General features: G+C 31.9%; 1 protein-coding gene across 1 annotated transcript in view; it reads right to left on the bottom strand.

Moving 5' to 3' along the window:
* Positions 1–317: 317 nt before the first annotated feature.
* LOC129221011 (band 4.1-like protein 4) overlaps positions 318–20,937 on the bottom strand; it is a 129,764-nt gene continuing 109,144 nt past the window's right edge. Inside the window, exons 15-25 of the mRNA XM_054855447.1 lie at positions 13,873–14,016; positions 11,629–11,733; positions 11,470–11,538; positions 10,651–10,731; positions 9,457–9,501; positions 8,619–8,684; positions 8,469–8,537; positions 6,807–6,875; positions 4,962–5,039; positions 4,347–4,522; positions 318–406 (exon numbers count right to left, since the gene is read on the bottom strand). Coding sequence (XP_054711422.1) covers positions 318–406; positions 4,347–4,522; positions 4,962–5,039; positions 6,807–6,875; positions 8,469–8,537; positions 8,619–8,684; positions 9,457–9,501; positions 10,651–10,731; positions 11,470–11,538; positions 11,629–11,733; positions 13,873–14,016 — 991 coding nt within the window. The remainder of the gene's footprint in view (positions 407–4,346; positions 4,523–4,961; positions 5,040–6,806; positions 6,876–8,468; positions 8,538–8,618; positions 8,685–9,456; positions 9,502–10,650; positions 10,732–11,469; positions 11,539–11,628; positions 11,734–13,872; positions 14,017–20,937) is intronic.

Here is a 20,937-nt window from a genome sequence, read left to right as displayed (position 1 = left end):
TTTTAAACAAGTGCTGCATTAAGAAGTTTTGCTTTTGCATTTCAAAAACATTTTGGCACATGATTAAAGTGGAAAAATAATGCGAATAAACCAAAACTTGTCAAGAAAATAAATCAGATAGCTATTTCAGGGCTAGTGGAACTTCTTCTGTGCAAAAGTACTCAACACACAACAAAAAGTCATGAGAGAACACTCCTCAGCCAGAAGACAATGGTATACATTGTCGTCTCAGAGCCACAGTATCACATCTTAGGAGTAACAGTAAGATATCCTACTGTTGCTTTGAGGCGATGATATGTTACCATGAAAGACCAAATTCAGAGAATGTCGACTTTGACCAGTGATTCACCAGAAATATTCGGTGCTTCGCTGATGTTTTTGGTATGCAAATTTTGATATTCACCAGCTAATGCTGAGATTTACCAGATTTAAGACTTTTATTAGTAACATATATACCAAATGGGTCAGATTAAAAGCTAAGCCAGACCCCATTCTTGACAATTTGTGCTTTATTCAGATTATTTTCGTTTCTTTCTTTTTTTTTTAAATTTTTAATCATACTTCAGCACAAAGCATTTTTAAACATTTTATTTGACATATTCCAATGCAAGGCTACTATCAACACAAAATGCAAGGCCATCATTTATCAATCACCCCCCCCCCCCCCCCCCCGGCTTTGAAAAACTGATGTACACGTGTACCGTATTATTTCGCATGCCGGAAAAGCGTCAGGTTGATTAGCATGCCTGGAAATTCGAATTTCCCGGCATGCCGGATAATTGGAGGTTTATTTTGCAACAAAACAAAAGTAAATTTCTCCATTAAATTTCCTCATTCAATTCCATTCAAAAGCAAACCACTGTAAGAAAAAAATAAATAAATCCCGAAAGTAACCTTCTTTCAAATAAAATGTGTATTGCATACAATATATGCTTGTGATTTATGATAAGTCATTATTAATGAATTTAATTATATGCAAATAAAGTAATCAATTCAGAAGCAATCATTGTTACTGCGATTCGTTCGTAATTTTTTTTAAATCAATAATTTTTGGTTCCTTTTAGAGAGGTAAGTTTAACTTCCATTTATTGAACAGCTATGGTAAATTCTTTAGTACTAGTTTGGGGTGGTCACTTGCTGCTTAAATGTTTGCTTACTCAGTTTTGATTTAACTTTATGAAATTATTTGTTATTAAACATTTTGTTTCTTGTTAAAATAACAAATGACATTGTTAGTAAATATTTTTACACAATTAAGCTCATTTTTAATACTAACTAGATATGTATAGAACTTTCATTTTTAAGCTCAACATATATTTTTTATGGTACTAATTTTTTTTCCAAACTTCAATTTTTCCGGCGTGCCGGAAAGGACCAGAAGAGTGTTATTGAAAATCTGGTGGCCCCTAAATTTTGCGGCATGCCAGGTAATACAATAAGTAGATGTGGTTTTTGCTGTTTTTTGGTATACATGTAACTTATATTAAGTATATACCCTTTGTTCCCCCCTCCTCCCCCTCTTCCTGGAAAAATTCAAAATGATGGTCTTGACAAATGTTTTTTGATCAAAAATCAAAGGGCAAAAATCAAAGTGCATGTAAATTAACCAACACCCTTTTTCTTTAATAAAATTCTACACTTGTCACTGGAAATGAATAAACACTGGTATTTAATGAAGGGGAAATGACTCTCTTCTTGACTCTTCCAGCAATAATACATTTTTGAGTTATTGATTTTTTGAGGGTTTGCATTTTTTCCTTTTGTCTTAAGGGGTCTAAGGACCCTTAACCTTCAAAATTTTCGACTTTCTGGAAAAAATATATGTTATGCATAATTTGATTCTGAACAATTTGATACCTTATTTTTTACCATACGCCAAAAACTTTTCAAGTTATCGTAAAAATGCGTTAACTTTCCCCATAGAGATTTATGTTAATAGCAGCTGTTTAAGCCTCTTTTTCTCAGGTACGGGTTTCTTCATTTTTCTCGTTTTGCACGCATGATATCTCAGAAAGTTTCTTATATATTTCCATAAAACTTTTTATACATGTTTGTCTGGTATATATTTATGATCTGAACCTAAATTTTAACTAAAAATGAAAGGTAATATTAAAAAAAAATAGATATTTTGCCCAAAATTTTGGAAAATTTTGATTATGACTTGTAAAATTTCAAAAAAAAAAAAAAAAAAAAAAATAATTTTTAAAAAATTAAACAAATTTAGGTTCAGGTCATAAATATAAACTAGACAAACAAGTATGAAAAGTTTTACGGAAATATATAAGAAACTTTTTGAGATATTATGCGCGCAAAACGAGAAAACCGAGGAAACCGGCACCTGAGAAAAAGAGGCTTAAACAGCTGCTGTTAACATAAATCTCTTTGGGGAAAGTTTACGCATTTTTACAATAACTTGAAAAGTTTTTGGCGTATAGCAATAAATAAGGTATCAAATTGTTCAGAATTAAAAAATGCATAACATATATTTTTTCCAGAAAGTCGAAAATTTTGAAGGTTAAAGATCCTTAGACCCCTTAAGGTCTAGTTTCAGTTTAAATCAAATTGTATGACAAACTTTTCTTCAATCTACATTACATTTGAATAAAGACAAGTTAAAACTAAGCGTAAAGCTTTAAAAGAAGTTTCTTTTGCACAATGCATAGTAATGCAATAATTCATACATTTATAAATATCACAGTTCTAGACAAAAATTACTGAATTTAACGCATTCTCTTTCACAAGTTCTCTCTAAAATATCTTATTTTTTACCTGATATTTTTTGTCAGTTGATCACTGGGCAATGATGAATCACTGTCTTGCTTATGAGATATATTTCTACTTATGCTGTTATCCGGTGAAACCTAAAAAATAAAGAAAAAATCATTAATTAATTTAGTTTAAATAATTCTGTTAGTCTTTAGGTTAAAAAAGTTCTGAAGGAGAATATTGTGCATGTTGTTTTACACTCTGTCTCAGTATAGATACAGATAGATTAATCAGTGTAGATACATAGGAATTTTGTAAATGAAAATTTCAAGGGAATTCATGTGGTTAATTTATAATTCTTAATCAAACAAAACTGCCCGATGAAGAATCGGAATAAATTTTCTTTCGTAAGGCAATCAGGGACACTTTTAATAAAACTTCTGACTTGATCTATATGTTTATGGGTATGTGTTTGTTTCAAAGACTGTTTGGCATCCCTTTTCGAGTATTATGATGATTTCAGCTGCCACTTCCAGCAAATAAAAAAAGAAAAACAGAAAAATTAGGTAATAATTAAGAAAGTTAACTTACTCGGGATTTGTTCATGCAAGATTTATTGAAATCCCAATGTTGAGATTGATTTTGTTTTGCCGTGTGCAGCTGTACATTGTTTTGTTTAAACCTGAAAATAAGAAAGTACAGTATAAATATTTATCAGTCAGGCTGTGGTTATACCTTTACTACCATCTACTCAATCAAGAAGTTTCAAATAAACAGGGCAAAATATACTTATGTTTATAATTTATTTTCTTTTATTTTAGTTCTGAAATGCATTTTTGTAAAAAATATTCCCCTGATTGAAATAAAATGAATTGAATTGAACATTAAATATGCTTGCAGACATCAACATTAAAGTTCACTTATGTAAATATTTTCATGTTAAGTTTTATTTATTTATTTTGCTGGCTATTATATTGCCTAAATAATTCGGAAATAGAAAACGAGGGAAGAGTAAAAGTGCCCCCCCCCCCTCAATTTTTCATAACGAAGTTTTCAGGGGGTACTTTTAAAATATCCTTTCATGTTAATTACTGATTCTATCAAAGAAAAATTAATGGACGAATCATGATATGTACTTCTGAATACTAAAACTACACTTATGGATAAGGTCAGTCAAATGTATTCTTTCACTCTGACCTCCAACACCAATGTTACTTACCCCTATTGCAAACAAAAGTCATTTTTATTCAAATATGCTTTTTATTTATTTTTTAAATAACAGTTTAAAGAATTTGATTTCCACTATTTAGAAATACATTAAAGAATATTTAATAGGATACCTAAACTAATTTAACCTTTTGTGAGGAGCATGTGCCCCCCCCCCCCCAAAAAAAAAAAAAATCCGCTATTGCAATCAATCAATCAACTAATTACTAATATAATTTTTGTTTCAAAAGAAAAAAAAACAGGTGTTCAATTTTAATATAAAAGTTTCAATTTCATCTGATTTTGGTCAGTGATTTAAATTTGTATGGTAACTTTTAAAACAAGCCATAAGTGTTAGAAATTATTCAAATAAGAAAACTTTTCTAATTACCTTCCTTTACTTGTGAGAGGTGTGTGACTGTTTTGTTGCATACCATTTGTAGATGCTTTAGGAATCTGTATCGTTTCTGCTAAATTTTCGTTTTTCTCTTCTATGTCAACTAATCTTTGAGATTGAGGTATAAACCCATTGTGCTGGTCATTTATGTAAGGTGGAGGTGGGCCTGGATCATCAAGCGGTTGCATTTTATGAAGACTTCCATTGGACATTCTGTAAAAATAGATTAACAAAATAGTTCTTTTTCTTTTGTTTGAATAAGACAAATAAACCTTTTTTTTTGTCAAATATAATAATTTTTAAAAAGTTTAGCAACCTACATAATCTCTATAAGTTACAGCCTACAAGTCTTTTCAATTTTATATTGATTTCATACCTTCTCCCTTCTGCTACAATACAACAAACTAGATGCTTTACAAGACATTTTCATCAGTCTTAGAAACCTTGCATTTAATGTCAAAGCAATTAATGAAATTATGGCTCAAATAATGCATTAAAGCAATTTCGCTAATTCCCTATAGCTTTCCAAAATAAGTCATGGATTTTTTTATCATGTACATATCTGAAAATATACACATTTACATTTTTATTTGTGCATGGTATAGTTTTGTAGTTTAACTATTTTTATGTATTCTAGAAAATCAATACAAACCTCATATTTACTGGATTCCCATTCAAATGACCTTGACTTGAAGAGTATCTAATTTTGAAAAGGCGACTATTGTCAGTTCTGAAATGAATTAAACATAGGGATTTTTAGGAATATTAATAACGACAAATGCAACTTAACAATACATATGAAAATAACTCAACATAATATTTTCTGATCATGATCTTTCAAAGATAGGATTACTTTATTTTTTAATATTCTGATAATAATGAAGCATAATTGAAGTTACTTTTCAGTTAAAGTCAAACAACAAATAAAAATTAATAAATAAACCGATAAAGTAACAACATGAAATGCAGTTGAACTTGCTTATAACGAGCCCTGATTTAACTAGAACCCGGATTTAGTGAGGAAATCGAAAAGATGTGGTTGGTACATTGTTAGTCTATATAGGAATACAAATCGCTTTGATTGACAAACCCCACTTAAAGCGAGTGATATTTTTTTGCTTCATTAAATTTGTATTCACTTCCAGCTGGTCTTTCTTATGAAATTCCTTTAACATTCCTGGGAAATTCCTTTAACATTCCTAAGTCAATCAAAAGTTGAAACCCTAAGAATATTCAATAAAGGCCTTTGTTTTCAATTTGTGAAGTCCAGAAACATTTGAAAAGTGGTATAAAAGTTAATGTTTATGCTATCCCTTCCGAGATACATACTTCCGAGGATATTGTAGCTGAAATTCAAGCTAATGTAGTTGAAACAAAATAATGAAAGCAAAGATCATAACGACAAATTGAAGCTGGACAATCCTTAATGCTCAGTAACTTTTGATATGCAGCAGAAAGAAAAATCATTTCCAGGCCCGGCTCTTAGGGTAGGCGACTGCCTAGGGCGGCAGGTTTTAGGGATGGCAAATTTCGAAATTGAAACATATTTCTTTAAAGTATGAATATCTGTTTCAGCGTCATAAAATTCACTGCCTCAATACTAAAATAATAATTGTACCTTTGCTTGGATATGCAAAACATAGTTCGGAATTTAACAAGAAATTCAATTTGATTTTAGAGGCGGCAAATTGCGTGACTTAAAAGTCTTTTGAAAATATTAATATCTGTTTCAGTGCCATAAGTTGCGCTTCTTTAATGTTAAAACATGTAATTTAAAGAGTGCACCAGTGCTTGGATACACAAAACCATGTTTGGAATTTAACTAGAAGCTTACTTCAATTTTAAGCACTTTACAGTTATTTTTATATTATTATTATTCAATGGGAGGGAAGGCAGAACTTGTCAATATTGCCTAGGGCGGCAGAAGGAGCGGGGTGTGACTTCATATGTGTGTTCATAAAGGGGCACAGAACCTAAAAAGGTGAGAATTCTGGATCTGTATGATAATAATATGCTTGTGGAATGAAGTTATTTACATCATATCAGTTCTTAGTTAACCTTTTCACTGTTACAGCCGCTCTGAGATGGCAAAAGTCAAGCTCAAGAAACAAAACAAATATCTCAGCAGCCGTGAAAAGGTTGTAGTATTTTCAACAGTTAATGTTAGCTTATCAGTGCATAGAGTTGCTGTTTTCAATGTGAGATTTATTTTGTGTGTGAAAAGTTTGTTTCAAGGAAAAAATAGGAAAGTTTTATTCTAACATATATTTGTGCAATCTTTTTAAATGTATTTCGCTTGACCCGTATTACTCCGATATGTACATCAACAAAGCAAGAAATTTACATTTATTCAGGATCAAATGAAGCAAATAAAAATTCTAAACCATGTATAATAGAAAAGTTATTATCGTTACACTGTAAGGTCTCAAATTCAAGCAAATACTGGATAGTTCAGTTCTGTACAAAAAATTATTAATTAATAAAACTAAATACTTACGGTACTTTTGTGTATTTAATGTCTCGTTTTTCTTCTTCCGTCAAAGTAGTGGCATCTATTAAATTGTAACTAAAAAAGAACACATTTACAAATTTGAAAAATTGTTATACATTGTGAATAAAACAACAGAAAATAAAGATTTTTTACTAATATTTTCCCTAACCAGTTTTTTCCTAATTAAAATCTTCACAAAAATTCAGGTTTTACACAAAGATATTTTACTGAAATCTGTGTTTTAAAGGTAGGTTTGGCGTAATATACCATATAGGCAAAATTCGTCGCTCACCGGATAGTTTTAATGATATTCTTTCGAATTTAGACAGAAATGTCTGACGAATTGTTCAGAAATAGAAAGGGCATAGTTTTAAGATCATTATTCTGTAAAAATGACATTATGCCTGGAATCAGCCAACACTTATTTCAACAACTCTAATTTGTTTTGTTCCTTTTAAAGTTGATTTCGTCAAAGATGTGATTAGGGTGATTTTTGTATTGGTCGAACTTTTTCCCCTGTCGTTTCCGAACAGTCACATAAACGAAATTCCTCCAATTTGACATAGGCGGCTGGTACACCAAAACAGTGGGGGCGTTAGAAGAATTTTAAGGTTAGGGGACGTGGCCCCTGAAGCTCTTTTTTTTTTTTTGTAAAATTGGGCTATACTACTGGCTTTTAGTATTATTGACTAAACTTTTAGAAATGTGGAATATGGCATCAAAAATCAAAATGGCCACTGTAGACTTTCCCCTTTCATTACAAAGTTCGATGTTTATGAAATAAGACAAGAAAAATCCATTTCTTTGGGATTTTAAGTTTTTACTTTCGTCAAATCAATCAATCTACCCTATAAAAGTAATTGTTCAATAGATCATTAATTTTTAACTCTGAAAAGGGAGATGGCAAGGCCCCTTTACTTTTGGAAGTGAGGGAGCAGTTCCCCCCTCTCCTAAAATTCACCACATATGATGCACAGAGTCAAAATTGATTATGAAATTAAATCAAGGTGTGTGAGAATCGTCACAAGTTATGATTCCAAACAAAGTCGAAAAATATTTGATTTCTTTTGTAAGTATTTCGAATGAGCTAAAAGTTGCACAAAATTTGACTTTCTGTTCTAGTAAAAGGTTTTAAGTATAATATTTCAACATCTACAGAATTTATGTTTTCCATGCTTTTTACAATCAACTCAATCTGAAAATTTTCTTCACAGATTACGTATTTTATTCTCAGTTTCTCGTTGACAAGCAACTTGTGTAAACCAATCACTAAATATTTTAGGCATGAAAAATATAAAAAAAAGGAAAAAATTAATTTGAATTTTGACATCTTGAATTCAAATTATGTTTTTCGCAATCACGGGTGTGTATGTAGTCGTGTGTGTAGGCATGTGTATTTGTGTCTGTGTGCTGGTATAAGTGTGTGGGTAGTTGTGTGTATGTGTGTGTGTGTGTAGGTGTGTGTTTGTATGCGTGTGTGTAGGACATGGATGCAACCTGGAGACGTCTTTCGCTATAGGAGCAGTATCGTGAGGAGCCGGTCGACGGTGATGGTGCGAAGAAGGGGGGGGGGGGAAATAAAATGATAGGAATTCAAAACAGTCAAGTGAGAACAATAAGCAATCATGATTGCTCAATAAATTAAACAAATGTTAATTGAGTACTTACTCAATATACCGCTTGATTTCATGTGGTAGAGCATTTTTACTATCAGGAGACCTTGACCTTGATCTGTGTCTAGAATATTAAAAATTAAATTTATTATACTCAAGTAATTCAAACATGTTACCCAAATTAGAGCACAAAAATAATATTTACCTCCTGTGACGTCTTCTGTGATTATAATTGGTTTCTGATTCTGTTTCAAGACCCGAATTCATGTAACTGCAAAAACAAATTATCACATAAATAATAATTTCCCAAAAAGAAAAATGTTTGTTTATAAATAATTGGTTTTTGATTGTTTCAAGACCCTAATTCAGTAACTGCAAAAACAAATTTCACATAAATAATAATTTCTCAAAAAGAAAAATGTTCGTTAATAAAGAAATTGGTTTCTGATTCTGTTTCAAGACCCAAATTCATGTAACTGCAAAAACAAATTATCATATAAATAATAATTTCTCAAAAAGAAAAATGTTTGTTAATCAATAATTGGTTTCTGATTCTGTTTCAAGACCCGAATTCATGTAACTGCAAAAACTAATTATCATATAAATAATGATTTCTCTAAAAGAAAAATGTTTGTTAATAAATAATTGGATTTTGTTTCAAGACCCGAATTCATGTAAGTGCAAAAACAAATTATCACATAAATAATAATTTCTCAAAAAGAAAAATGTTTGTTAAAGAAAAAAAATGTAAAAAAAAGAATCATGCTAAAATTTAAAAAAAAGCTTTATTATCATTGAGAAGAGATAAAATGGAGGGAGGGAAGACTTTCATTCATGAAACCAAGACCCCAAGTCATGTGATAGATTTTAAAGCAAAGCATTGGAAGAAATCAGTTTTCTTTCGCTTCTTTCACACAAAACGTGCTAACCATTCGTCATCGTTGAGTCACGTGACTTGGGATCTTTGATGTCAGTTTTTGCTAAGCCAATGATAGGGCTTTCTCCCTCCATTTAATTTCCTGCTCTAAGGTTATTATACATACCCACTCCGCCTTTTACTTAAGTCTCTTACAACAGCACTTTGCATCCTGAAATAGAGACAAAAATATTTTATAATTTTTAACTACTCATGATGCAGTCAACATGTATATAAAAATTATAACTGTACATAATTTACAATCAAGTAGAATTTTGAAATTCATGCAGTATAAAAATATCAAAACTATATGCAAAAAAGCGAAAAATTTATTTGGTAAGGTGATTTTAGGAAATATGTCAATTCTGCTAATATGCTGCTTTCCTGTTTTTTTTGCAGAACTGAATTGGTATCCCAGTAATCCACTCACTAGCTTTTAGTTTTTATCTATAGTTGGGGCAAGGCTAACCTGCCAGCATTGTGAAGGCTACGCAGATCCTAATCACAGCATTAAGATACTGCCAGGTTATGTTTGCCTCAAGTATAGATACTGTATATACTGATCAAGGATTTTATTCTGTACATTGTATCTCTTTAATTTTGGCGATAGATAACCATTTGCCAAGTGTGTGAGTATATAACATATGTTTCCTATTACCTTCATGTTACTTCAGTGTCCCACCCACGGGAGCAAGGAAGCTTAAAACAACCCTAAGTAGCCAAAAGGTTTCATAACCTATCTTGGTCAGACCAAAAGGAGCCTGAAATTGCGTTTTTAGGCCTTCAATTTCGGAAAATTTCTGGGGAGAGTACTCTCGAACTTTTCTTTATATCGCTAAAGATAAATTTAAACTACATTTCTAGAATTCCAATTTTGAAAATTTTTCGGGGTGACCATTTTTATATGCTTTTTCTCTCCTAACTTAGTCAAACATAGCCTAAATTAGACTTCTGGGAACTATTTCAAACTATTTCTGATACGAAACCTCTGCCACCTCCTTGACTGACATCACCATTGTTTGTTTCAAAGCGGTCCACCCCAGATTTGTGTACGAAGACATTTTTTCCAAGGCATTTCTCAATCCATTGCTATAGTTTTGCGCTGAGTGAGACACATGCTTCCTTCTTGTTTCAGTTACTTTCTTGTTCAAAATCATAAAATCGCGAAGATTTCGGTGTTCCAATCTCAACACTAACCATTTTTAAAGATATTCTATTGACGCAATGAAGGGAAACGTTCCATTTAAAACAGAAATAACGAAACTAAAGTAGCGTCAGAATCTACTAATAATGCATTTCGCATTGCAGGAATCAGTCTTACCTGGCTTGAGCCATTTCTTGTTTTTTCTGAACCTCTCTCCATTGTCCTTCAGAATCTACAAGTTCATACGTACTTCCATGTCTGTAATAAAAATGCATTAAATATGAGTGCGTGACTCAAGAAACTTGAATATTAGAAGAGACAAAACAGGAAGATTGAAAAAAAAAAATCTATAAAAAGGAAAAATCAACGGAAATTAGAAACTAATCGATTATATACATATAATATCAAACTCGTCATACAGAGCGAAGAGTTGTGAAATTTATGCAATTTCTCTTGATCTTTAATAGTCTAAAAATCAAACGAAGTATTCTTATTTTTCAAAAAAAGAAAGAAAAAGAAAAGATGATTGAGAACCTCAAAGAAATTTTCCAGTCTAAAACGTTAAATTTCTTGAAAAAGTGAGATAGCAGTGCATTTTGGAAAACAATTGCCATGATTCTGTTCCTTCAGTAAGTACTGTAAAAGCGCTTATATTTGCTCTTTATAATTTTCGCGAAAATAAAAATATTGTTGATTTCGTGAGCAAAAGCTTTCGCGAATTTCACATGAACAGAACCAAAAGTTAATTCATATGTATAAATTCGTGTGGCTGAAATTTTCAAGATTATGACGAGTTCGCGAAAATCGTGAAAAGTCCGCTAAAGTTCGTGATATAAACTATACATTTTTAAATCTAGGGTTTTTCTTCCTCTAACTTTTTATTTTTGCCGTGAAATTCTTTTTCAAATTGTTGGATCAACTAATGTTCAAGCTAAATTAATAACACAAGGCTACATTTCTTTCAAAGATTTTTTGAGAAATGAGAACAAGACCTACTTTTTTCTCCTGCTGTGTCTTCTGTGCTTGTGTTGTGAGTCTGAGTCACTGCCATCACCAGATTGTGATCTTAAGGAAACAATATTTTGAGAAATTGAGTAGATAAAAACACATTAAAAAGGACTATGAAAAAAGAAAACCAACTACTTATATACTTACCCGTGCCTCCGATGACTATGACGAGAGCTTTTGGATGATTTAGAACATCTGGATGCTTTTGAAATTTCACTTTCATTATCCGACTGTTTTCGACTGTGATGATGTCTGTAACAAAAGATGATTCGATTTAATGGTCTTAAAACGAATTTTGTTCAAAGATCGATCATAACTCAGAAATTGATCATATAAGTAAAAAAAAAAAAAACACGCAGCGGGAAATCGTATTTCCCGGTATAAAACACACCGGCGCAACAGACGCCCTGTGATTTATGAGGTTAGAACAAACAGAAACAAAGAAAATAGAATGAACTTCCGAAAAATACATCGACTTCACTAAAAGGAAGTTGAACTAATTCCGATAAGGAATTAAAAAAAAAAAAAAACATTTTTAAAGAAACACTGATTTTTGGTGAGGAGAGCTTTAAAATTCTATTGAGATTCTTAAAACTTCAAGAATTTCAAACCTCTCTCGGCCGAAACTGAGAGTGAGTTCGGATTTTTGACGTTTCAGAGTTTTAACGTTCGGATCTTTGGACGTTGTATTGTAACAGCAGTCGCTATTGTTTTCCATTCGTATGAAACACGGTCCAAATTTAATGAAGCGAAACTGAAAAGTTTGTCTAAAAATGCTTGACCTCCTAAAATATAAATAAATGAACAAACATCTTAGCAAATTGAGGGAAATAGAAAAGTCCAGTATATGAAACAACTTGAAGGTGGAAAAAGTAAAACTTCTAACATATAATGTAATCATGGAAACCAAGTGTTTCAATTTGGATGAGGATCTACCTTCTTTTGTTTTTCACAAAATTCTAATTGCGTTTTGTTTTAGTAGATCGTTTGAGACAAATTTTTCAAATGGACGCTATTATAATAGTACATAATTTACTATTAAGAAGAATTTTGAAATTCATGCAGTATAAAAATATCAAACTATATGCAAAAAAGCAAAACATTTAATTAGTAAGGTGATTTAAGGAAATATGTCAATTCAGGTAATATGCTGCTTTCCTGTTTTTCGCAGAACTGAATTGGTATCCCAGTAATCCACTCACTAGCTTTTAGTTTGTATCTATAGTTGGGGCAAGGCTAACCTGTCAGCATTGTAAAGGCTACGCAGATCCTAATCACAACATCATGCTACTGCCAGGTTATGTTTGTTCCAAATATAGATACTGTATATACTAATCAGAAATTTTATTCTGTTCATTATATATCTTTAATTAGTCTGTGTTGCCAGCTTATCGATAGATAACCATCCGCCAAGTGTGTGAGTATATAACACATGTTTCCTATTACCTTCATGTTACTTTAGTGGCGCACCCACGGGAGCAAGGGGGCTTAAAACGGCCCTACGTAGCCAAAAGGGTTCATAACCTATCTTGGTGAGACCAAAAGGAGCCTGAAATTGCGTTTTTTGACCTTCAATTTCGGAAAATTTCTGGGGAGAGTGCTCTCGAACTTTTCTTTATATCATTAAAGATAAATTTAAACCACATTTCTAGAATTTCAATTTTGAAAAATTTTTGGGATGACCCTTTTTACCCGCTTTTTCTCTCTTAACTTAGCCAAACATAGCCTAAATTAGACTTCTGGGAACTATTTCTCTCCTTGACTGACATCGCCATAGTTGTAAAAATGTCTTGTTACATTATGAGACAGTGAGAAGCAAAGTGATGTAAGTGTACATTTTCAAGCTTTAAGTAAAACGCCTTTAAAGATAACTTCCTATGTAGGCTTTCATGGAATTTTTTTTCCAAATCCTGCTATACAGCAACACCTTCCAAGGCTGCTAGTACCAGCTCTTCCCCCAAGACAGAGGAGAGGTTCATCCACCATTTGTACTAATTGTCTCCGAAATTTTAATTTTGCCACTTACATCTCTTTGCTTCTTACTGCCTCATTTTTAAATTATAAAAGATTTCATAAATGCGTTTCTAGAAAATCAAGATACCACATCAATTGATGACCTTTACTATGGCAATATGTTTACTAAAATGTCTCAACGAGGAAAAAACAGTCCTCATCTCCGGAAAATGATGGAAAAAAATATATATCATCCGATGTTCCTGAATTCATAAATGCGTACATTAATTATGAATAAGAACTTCATGCTATTATGCTTGATTACGAATTTGCTATTTACCTAATGATGCACTTAGCTCCGGACTTAATCGGCTCAAAGTTAATTACAATCGGCTCAAAGTTAATTACTGTAAAAAGTTGACTGAACTAATTACTTACTTTCTTTTCCTGTAATCATAACTTGCCGTGCTTTCGATGGAACCGGCTCTGCTGTGGAGAGGGTACCGTCGCGATGGCAAAGCTCCGGCACTTCTGACTGAACGAGGGGAAGGATTGGTGCAGCTTGAATATAAACCACGAGTTCTGGAAAAATGAAAAAAAAAAAAAAAATAATAATTTGAATTTTGTCATCTTGAATTCAAATTTTGTTTTTCGCAATCACGAGTGTGTGTGTCTATGTAGGCGTGTGTTTGTGTGTGTGTGTGGGGGGGGTATGTGTGTTTGTGTGTAGAGGGTATGTGTATGTGGGCATGTGTGCTTGTGTTTGTGTGCACGCATGAGTGTTGGTAGTTGTGTGTATGGGTTTTTGTGTGCGTGGTAGCGGGGTATGTGTGTGTAGTCATATGTTTGTGTCTGTGTGCAGGCATGAATGTGTGGGTAGTTGTATGTATGTGTAGGTGTCGGTATGTATGCGCGTGTATATGTATTTGTGTGTGTATATATGTTTGTGTTTGTGTGTATGTGTTTGTGTGTATGTGTTTGTGCATGTGTGTGTATGTGTTTGTGTGTGTAGGTGTTTGTGTGTGTGTATGTGTGTGTGTAGTTGTGTATGTATGCGCGTGTGTGTAGGACATGGACGCAACCTGGAGACGGCTTTCGCTACAAGAGCAGCATCGTGAGGACCCGGTCGACGGTGATGGTGCGGAGGGTGGCGGTGGGAAAATAAAATGATAGCACGCCAAAAACAGTCAAATGAAAGCAATAAGATATCGTGATTGCTCAAAAAAAAAAGTTTTTACAGGAAAGTACAATTTACGAAATGGGAATGATGATGTTAGTTTCTTCCAAAAACTTAAAGTGGCTTATTAAGTATCTGCAACGTCAGGCACGTGACTTTTCATTAATAACGACGTTTGTACCATGCTGCTGCTGTCTTTGAAGCTTTCTTTATAATTGAAAATAATACAAGCAGCGATAAAATTAAAAATTTTAAAAATCTCCGACTGAGTCGCAACTGTAGAATCAAGAGGGAAAAATGAAAATCCTTTTAAAAGCCTTATATTATTAAAAATCAATGTCATGTATTTTATTTGCTATTAAATAAAAACTGGCAACAGATAAAAATTTTAAATCATTGCGTTTTATTTCCACTCGACGTTAAATCCTGGTTATCACAAATTTGCCATTTCAACTGCGCTTGCGCGCGGACTTAGTTGATTTCGAAACTCTTGCTCAAACTAATGAAAAACATTTAAATTTGTTAATATGAGATGAGAACGGATAAAAATTAGAAAATACAAAGCTGTCTTTGATTTAGTTTTTACGCCTCGGTAAAGATTTAGTTTTGCGTCTTAATTATTAATGGATTCGGAGCCTGATTTTTCTATCAAACAAAGGCCCTTTTCAGGGCCAAATTTTTAACCTCAGAAGAGAGTACTCGATCTGCAGCATCACTTCCAATACAAAGCGGAACCCTCAACTTAAATACAAATGTATAATACTAAGCTGTTTACGCCTAACGTAAAATATCCGCAAAAGACGGATATTTGTAATACTCCGATCATTTTTGAAGTACATAACGTGTTTTACGTTTACGTTAAATAAATATTTCCAAACCAATAAATATTGAAGTGTCATTTTTCTCTTTTCTTTATAAAGATTATCAGTTATTCATATCCGTAGTTTCATATAATGTATCCCGAAATCGCTGTGAAAGTACTCTAATAGCATTCAATAATTTGTTGGGACTCTAGCACAACCTAAATATAAACAAGCAACACGAAATCTTAACACAGAACGCCCAAAAAAGCAGAGTCCGTGCGCAAGCGCAGTTGAAATGGCAAATTTGTGATAACCGGGATTTAACGTCGTGTTTTTTTTCCTGGTCGGCCAACAATGAATTCGGTTATCAATTGCGTGAATAAAGGCTTAGCCGTTATTAAAATCTGCTTCAAAAAAAAACGTTATAATTCGAATTCTATGAAACATAGAAGTTCCAAACACAATCTATCAGATGCGGATTTTTTTTTTCTTTATTTTCGTAGTAAATTTTGAAATTTTTAACTATGTCTTCACTGAAAAATCTCGGAAAACCTTTTAGAGGTTTTTAACTAATATCTTCGTTAATTAATGTCATCCAAAGATGCAACCTAGCTAAGAACACTCTCGATCAACTCTCGTTTCGAAAAAAAATTTTTTTTTTCAAAATCGGTCCATCTGTTTAGACGCTAGAGTGCCACAGACAGACACACAGATACACAGACACGTCAAACTTATAACGCTCTTCCTTTGTATGTCGGGGGTCAAAAATGATATACAATGTGTCCGAGAAGTGCTTAAAACGTTAAAAAAAATCATAGAAAAGTAACAAATTGTCGTAAGCAGTGGTTGGAAAAACTAAAAAATTTTTTTGCAATAAGTTACAACTACTTTATTACAAAAGTAATTAACTACAACTACTTTTTTAATGTAATGACTTCAAACTACTTTTGAAATTTAAAGTAAGACAAAACAACGTTAGAAGAAGCACAAATTTGTAAATTACAGCAGACACGTGTTTCGGCGTTACAGGGAACGCCTTTTTCAATGCAAAAAATAATGAGCTTATGGATGAAACTTTTCATCCATAAGCTCATTATTTTTTGCATTGAAAAAGGCGTTCCCTGTAACGCCGAAACACGTGTCTGCTGTAATTTACAAATTTGTGCTTCTTCTAACGTTGTTTTGTCTTACTTTACTGTTCAGCACAAAGGTATTTATTTATCTTACTTTTGAAATGTAGTCTCTACTTTTTAAAAAATAAATACATAAAAAAAAGCATATACACAGACAGTTTTAGGATTGAACGAAAAAATTCGAAATGTTGCTCAGGTTAATAAATTAACTCATTTGAACATGGAATATTACTTAGAATTATCATTTCTTTCTTTATTTTCTGTTTTAAACCACATTTACGAATCTTCGCTGTTAGAAAGAATTAAAAAGTTGAAAGATTCAAATTTTTACAACTCAGCTGTTTGAAAAACGTAAATAGAAACAGTCACATAATTTGAATTGAATTTTACATCGGCATACATATACATAAAACTGATTAATTAGATGAGGAAAACATCTTTTAACAGAGGAGAAAAACTTTAATTTTCCATATAGGAGTTAATTTTATAGGAACTTATATTTTGTAGGATCTTTTAAATTAATTTTGAATTTCAATCTGGAAGTCTAGATCTGGACACCATCCCCTTTCTTACGCTACTGATATTTTTTTTTAAACTTAATTTAAAAGTAGTTTCCAGAGTCTACAAACTACTTTTTTTTTTTGTATCGAACTACTCGCTACTCTACTTTTTTTAAGTAGTGCGCTACACTACATACTACTAAAAAATGTAGCCACTACAGTAGCATCGCCACTAGGGTGCGTCTTATTTTTGAAGATGTTGTTTTTTCAGGAGGCACCCTCTCATTTTGTTCCTTTGGATGAAAAAAAAAATCACATATCATAAAAATAAAAATTGAATAAATTTTAGAGGTTGCTACCGTTGTTGCAAAATTTGATTTTTTTTTTTTTTTGCATCGATTATTATAATATTTATTTATGTTATTTTTTTTTTCATTTCAATTAGTAATAAATTAGATTGTTACTGACTTTGAAATTATTTCATATTTTATTAAATCATGTTAATTAACTGTAGCTACAATTAACTCTCAACCTCTTAACTTACTGTTGGTTAGCAAAAAGAAACACAAGTTGTCAGTGTTAAGAACTTAAAACGAAAATTAAAAGAGTTCTATTTCAATAATCAAAAACAAAATTATTGGAATCCATCATTAGATTATTTGCATGACCTTGCTCTTACTGATGATCCTTCACGAAAGATTTCACTTCAAGGCGAGAAATTATTTCTAACTGAAAGAAAACTAACTAGGAGGACAAGGCGAAATTGGTAACAAATACATCTCTGTTTAAAAAGGCAACAGAACTTGCGTGAAAAGAAGAAATTTTGAAAGAAAGAAAATCATGAAGAATCTGAATCAACTGTAGTGAAAGTTTTTTTTTTTTTTTTTTTCCTTTTTAGCCTTTGTTGTAACAGAATGTACTTTGACTGATTCTGAAGAACAAGAATTTGCAATAAATTTTATCTAGATTTGATCTATTTTTGTTGAAAAGCATTTTCACATACAAGAAGAGAACTGTTGCTTCAAGTAATTTTATTTGATATCTACTTGTCATTTCTGAAGAGAAACTCCAAATTGGTCTATTCCTTTCTAAAATTCCGTCTTAAAAAAACCTAAAAGAACAACTCCTCCAATGAAACACTGAACAGCGGATGTTGTAGAACTAAAACCAAAGGAAAAAAATAGAGGATTTCATTACTAACATTCATATTTTTCACCATAAGGGTTTTTTCATCAAGTTTTTTTTGAAGAGATATTATCAATTATTTTGGATGATGAGTAGCAGTCAGAAAAAGGCTTGTACATTTCACATTACTAGAAACAAAGGGGAAAATTACAATATTGGTGTAAAAGACTGAAATTGAAAACCAATGATATGGCGTAGTGGAACTTTTGCGCGATTTTTGTTTAACATTATTACACAGCATAGAACCACGAAATGCTTATTATTTTTTTGTATGCATAGGAAATCAGTATTTGGGTTATGTTTCTACATTAACCAACCCAAATTCATGTTGATGTTAAATATTGCAATAGAAAATTGGGGGAATATATTTTTACTCTATTTTTCCACAATGAACGTAATTTTAATCGCTGGTAGCAACCTCTAAATTTTGTTCAAATTCTATGAAACTTTTAAATTGGTAATTTTTCATCAAAAGGAAGCAATTAAAGGGGTGCCCCATAAGAAATTCAAAAATTTTTCAAAAAGTGCATTATAAGACGCACCCTAATCGCCACTTGCAGCGCGCTACTTCCAACCACTGTTCGTATGGATATGCGGTTTTCACTACAATGCTTCTCGGCACTATTGTGAACACAGCACAATACTCCACAATAATGCTTCACACCTCGAAGCTTTTTGAAGTGATTACTTATGGGAGGGTAAACCGATTTGTGATACAACGCGCGTAACGGCGCAACTCTCGTCTGGCATTCCTTTCGTTCGCGCATACGACAGAAGCGCGCATTGTCGGGGAAATTTTGTTTCTTTACTCTTTGGGTCAGTTTTAAGCGTTAAGTGATATTAGAAAAAGTAATGAAACTAACAGAAGATGGATGATCGTCGCAACATAACGCAATCTCCTAACGAAAGGTTAGTTTAATAATACAATACCAATAACATTGTAAAGAATATATATTCAAAACAGCACTTAATCTTAAAATTTATTTTCAAAACAAAAACATTTTTGCGATTAGTTATACTAAAAATATCTCACTTCATTTAGGGTTTTGAACAGTGATAAGGTGTACATATTTTAAACGAACTTCATCCCCGCAGACTCCGCAACGCGGAGGTTGGGGACGGCCGAGAAAACAAAAATAATAAATAAACATTTAATTTGTTCATCACAGAGTAAAATCTAAAATGTTTGTAAGTTTAAGTGTTTTTTCTGATAAACGAAATATTTAGAAACGACGCGTCATTTAATCTATTGTTTTTGTGCCGACAATTAATTTTAAATAAAAGAGGAATATCACTTTTTTCAATTAATTGTGAAAGCCTTAATGCTCATAGTCTCGATCTTATTGATTCTGTCCCTCGACGCTGTAAAATTCTTTTATTATGTGAAACATGGCTTGAAAATGATGATACTAAAATTATTCCATCTTTTAAACGTATTTTGCAATTAAAGAGTCAAAATATAAGAGCAGAATGATCTTGATTGCATAAATATTGTCACTCCAAGTATAGGATTACATGTTAATAATGCTACAAGCTTTAATACGGTTACACAAAACGATATTGGTGAAATGTGTATAATGGAATGTCTCAATGAAGCAAAGCAACAAATTATTATTGCCAACATATATATATATCTCCAAACAAAAGTATTTCAAGTATTATTCAATTTATTCATAAACAGCTTTTAAATTATACACAAGAAGGTTCTGCTTTAGTCCCCAATGAAGATTATTATACTATTCCTTTAATTTTAACCGGAGATTTTAATGTTAATTTTGATTCGGATCGAGCTAAAAATTTAGTATCGTTTCTACAATCCAAATTACAATTACAAATGATTAATAAGCCATAAGAAGCCACTACAAGTCACGGAACTGTACTTGATGCAGTCTTTGCAAGATTTTTAGATAACAACCAATGCAAAAACTTCGTTGCTTATTATAGCTACCATAAGCCAATTGTTACTTTCATAGGATTAAATAATGATAATAACTTAATCCTATGAAAGTTATCACTTCTGCCGAGCGTCCCGTGACGCACATCCCCCCCCTCTTTTTTTTTTTTTGAAAGCTCGAATTTTTGTTTTTTTGAATTCCAATTGAAAGTTTAAAAAATATATAAATTTGGGAATATCCCATTAAAGAAATGATAAAGTATTTGAAAATGCACTATCAGCTCCACAGATGCTCTTTTTTAAACGAAATTTATAGTTACCCTGGATGTCAGAGCATTGAGCAAAAGGAAAAGATTTATTAAACTATCGACACAAAAGCATTATTAGTATTATTACTATTTTTGACGAGCCAACTTTTCTTTCAAACAATAGAATTTGCACTTAGTAGTTGTTTATTATGCACTCAAAACTAAAGATGACGTACATTTTGCAAAACAATGGAAACTGTTTTTTCATCTTAAAATAAAACTTTTACAAATAATAATTCCTGAAGGAGGAGAACTTTTTTTTAATTTTTAGTCTCGTTTATTTTCAATGGCACTAAAATGTAAAAATGTTTTATCCTAAAACTTTTCCTTTTTCTGTTAACAAAGTAATAAAAGAAAGTTTAATTCGTGAATATGTTCATCATTAACCAATTTTTTTAAAACTTCTAATCATTTTAAGGGAGTTCATATTTTTTTTTTTTTTAGAAAACAGACGGTAATTCGTTATTTAAAATACATTCTCAAGAAAAGAAAAAAACTCAATG

This window comes from Uloborus diversus, chromosome 4, assembly GCF_026930045.1.
Source record: "Uloborus diversus isolate 005 chromosome 4, Udiv.v.3.1, whole genome shotgun sequence".
Lineage (NCBI taxonomy): Eukaryota > Metazoa > Arthropoda > Arachnida > Araneae > Uloboridae > Uloborus > Uloborus diversus.
Note: the sequence above shows the minus strand (reverse complement) of the source record. Positions and strands in the feature narration are given on the sequence as shown.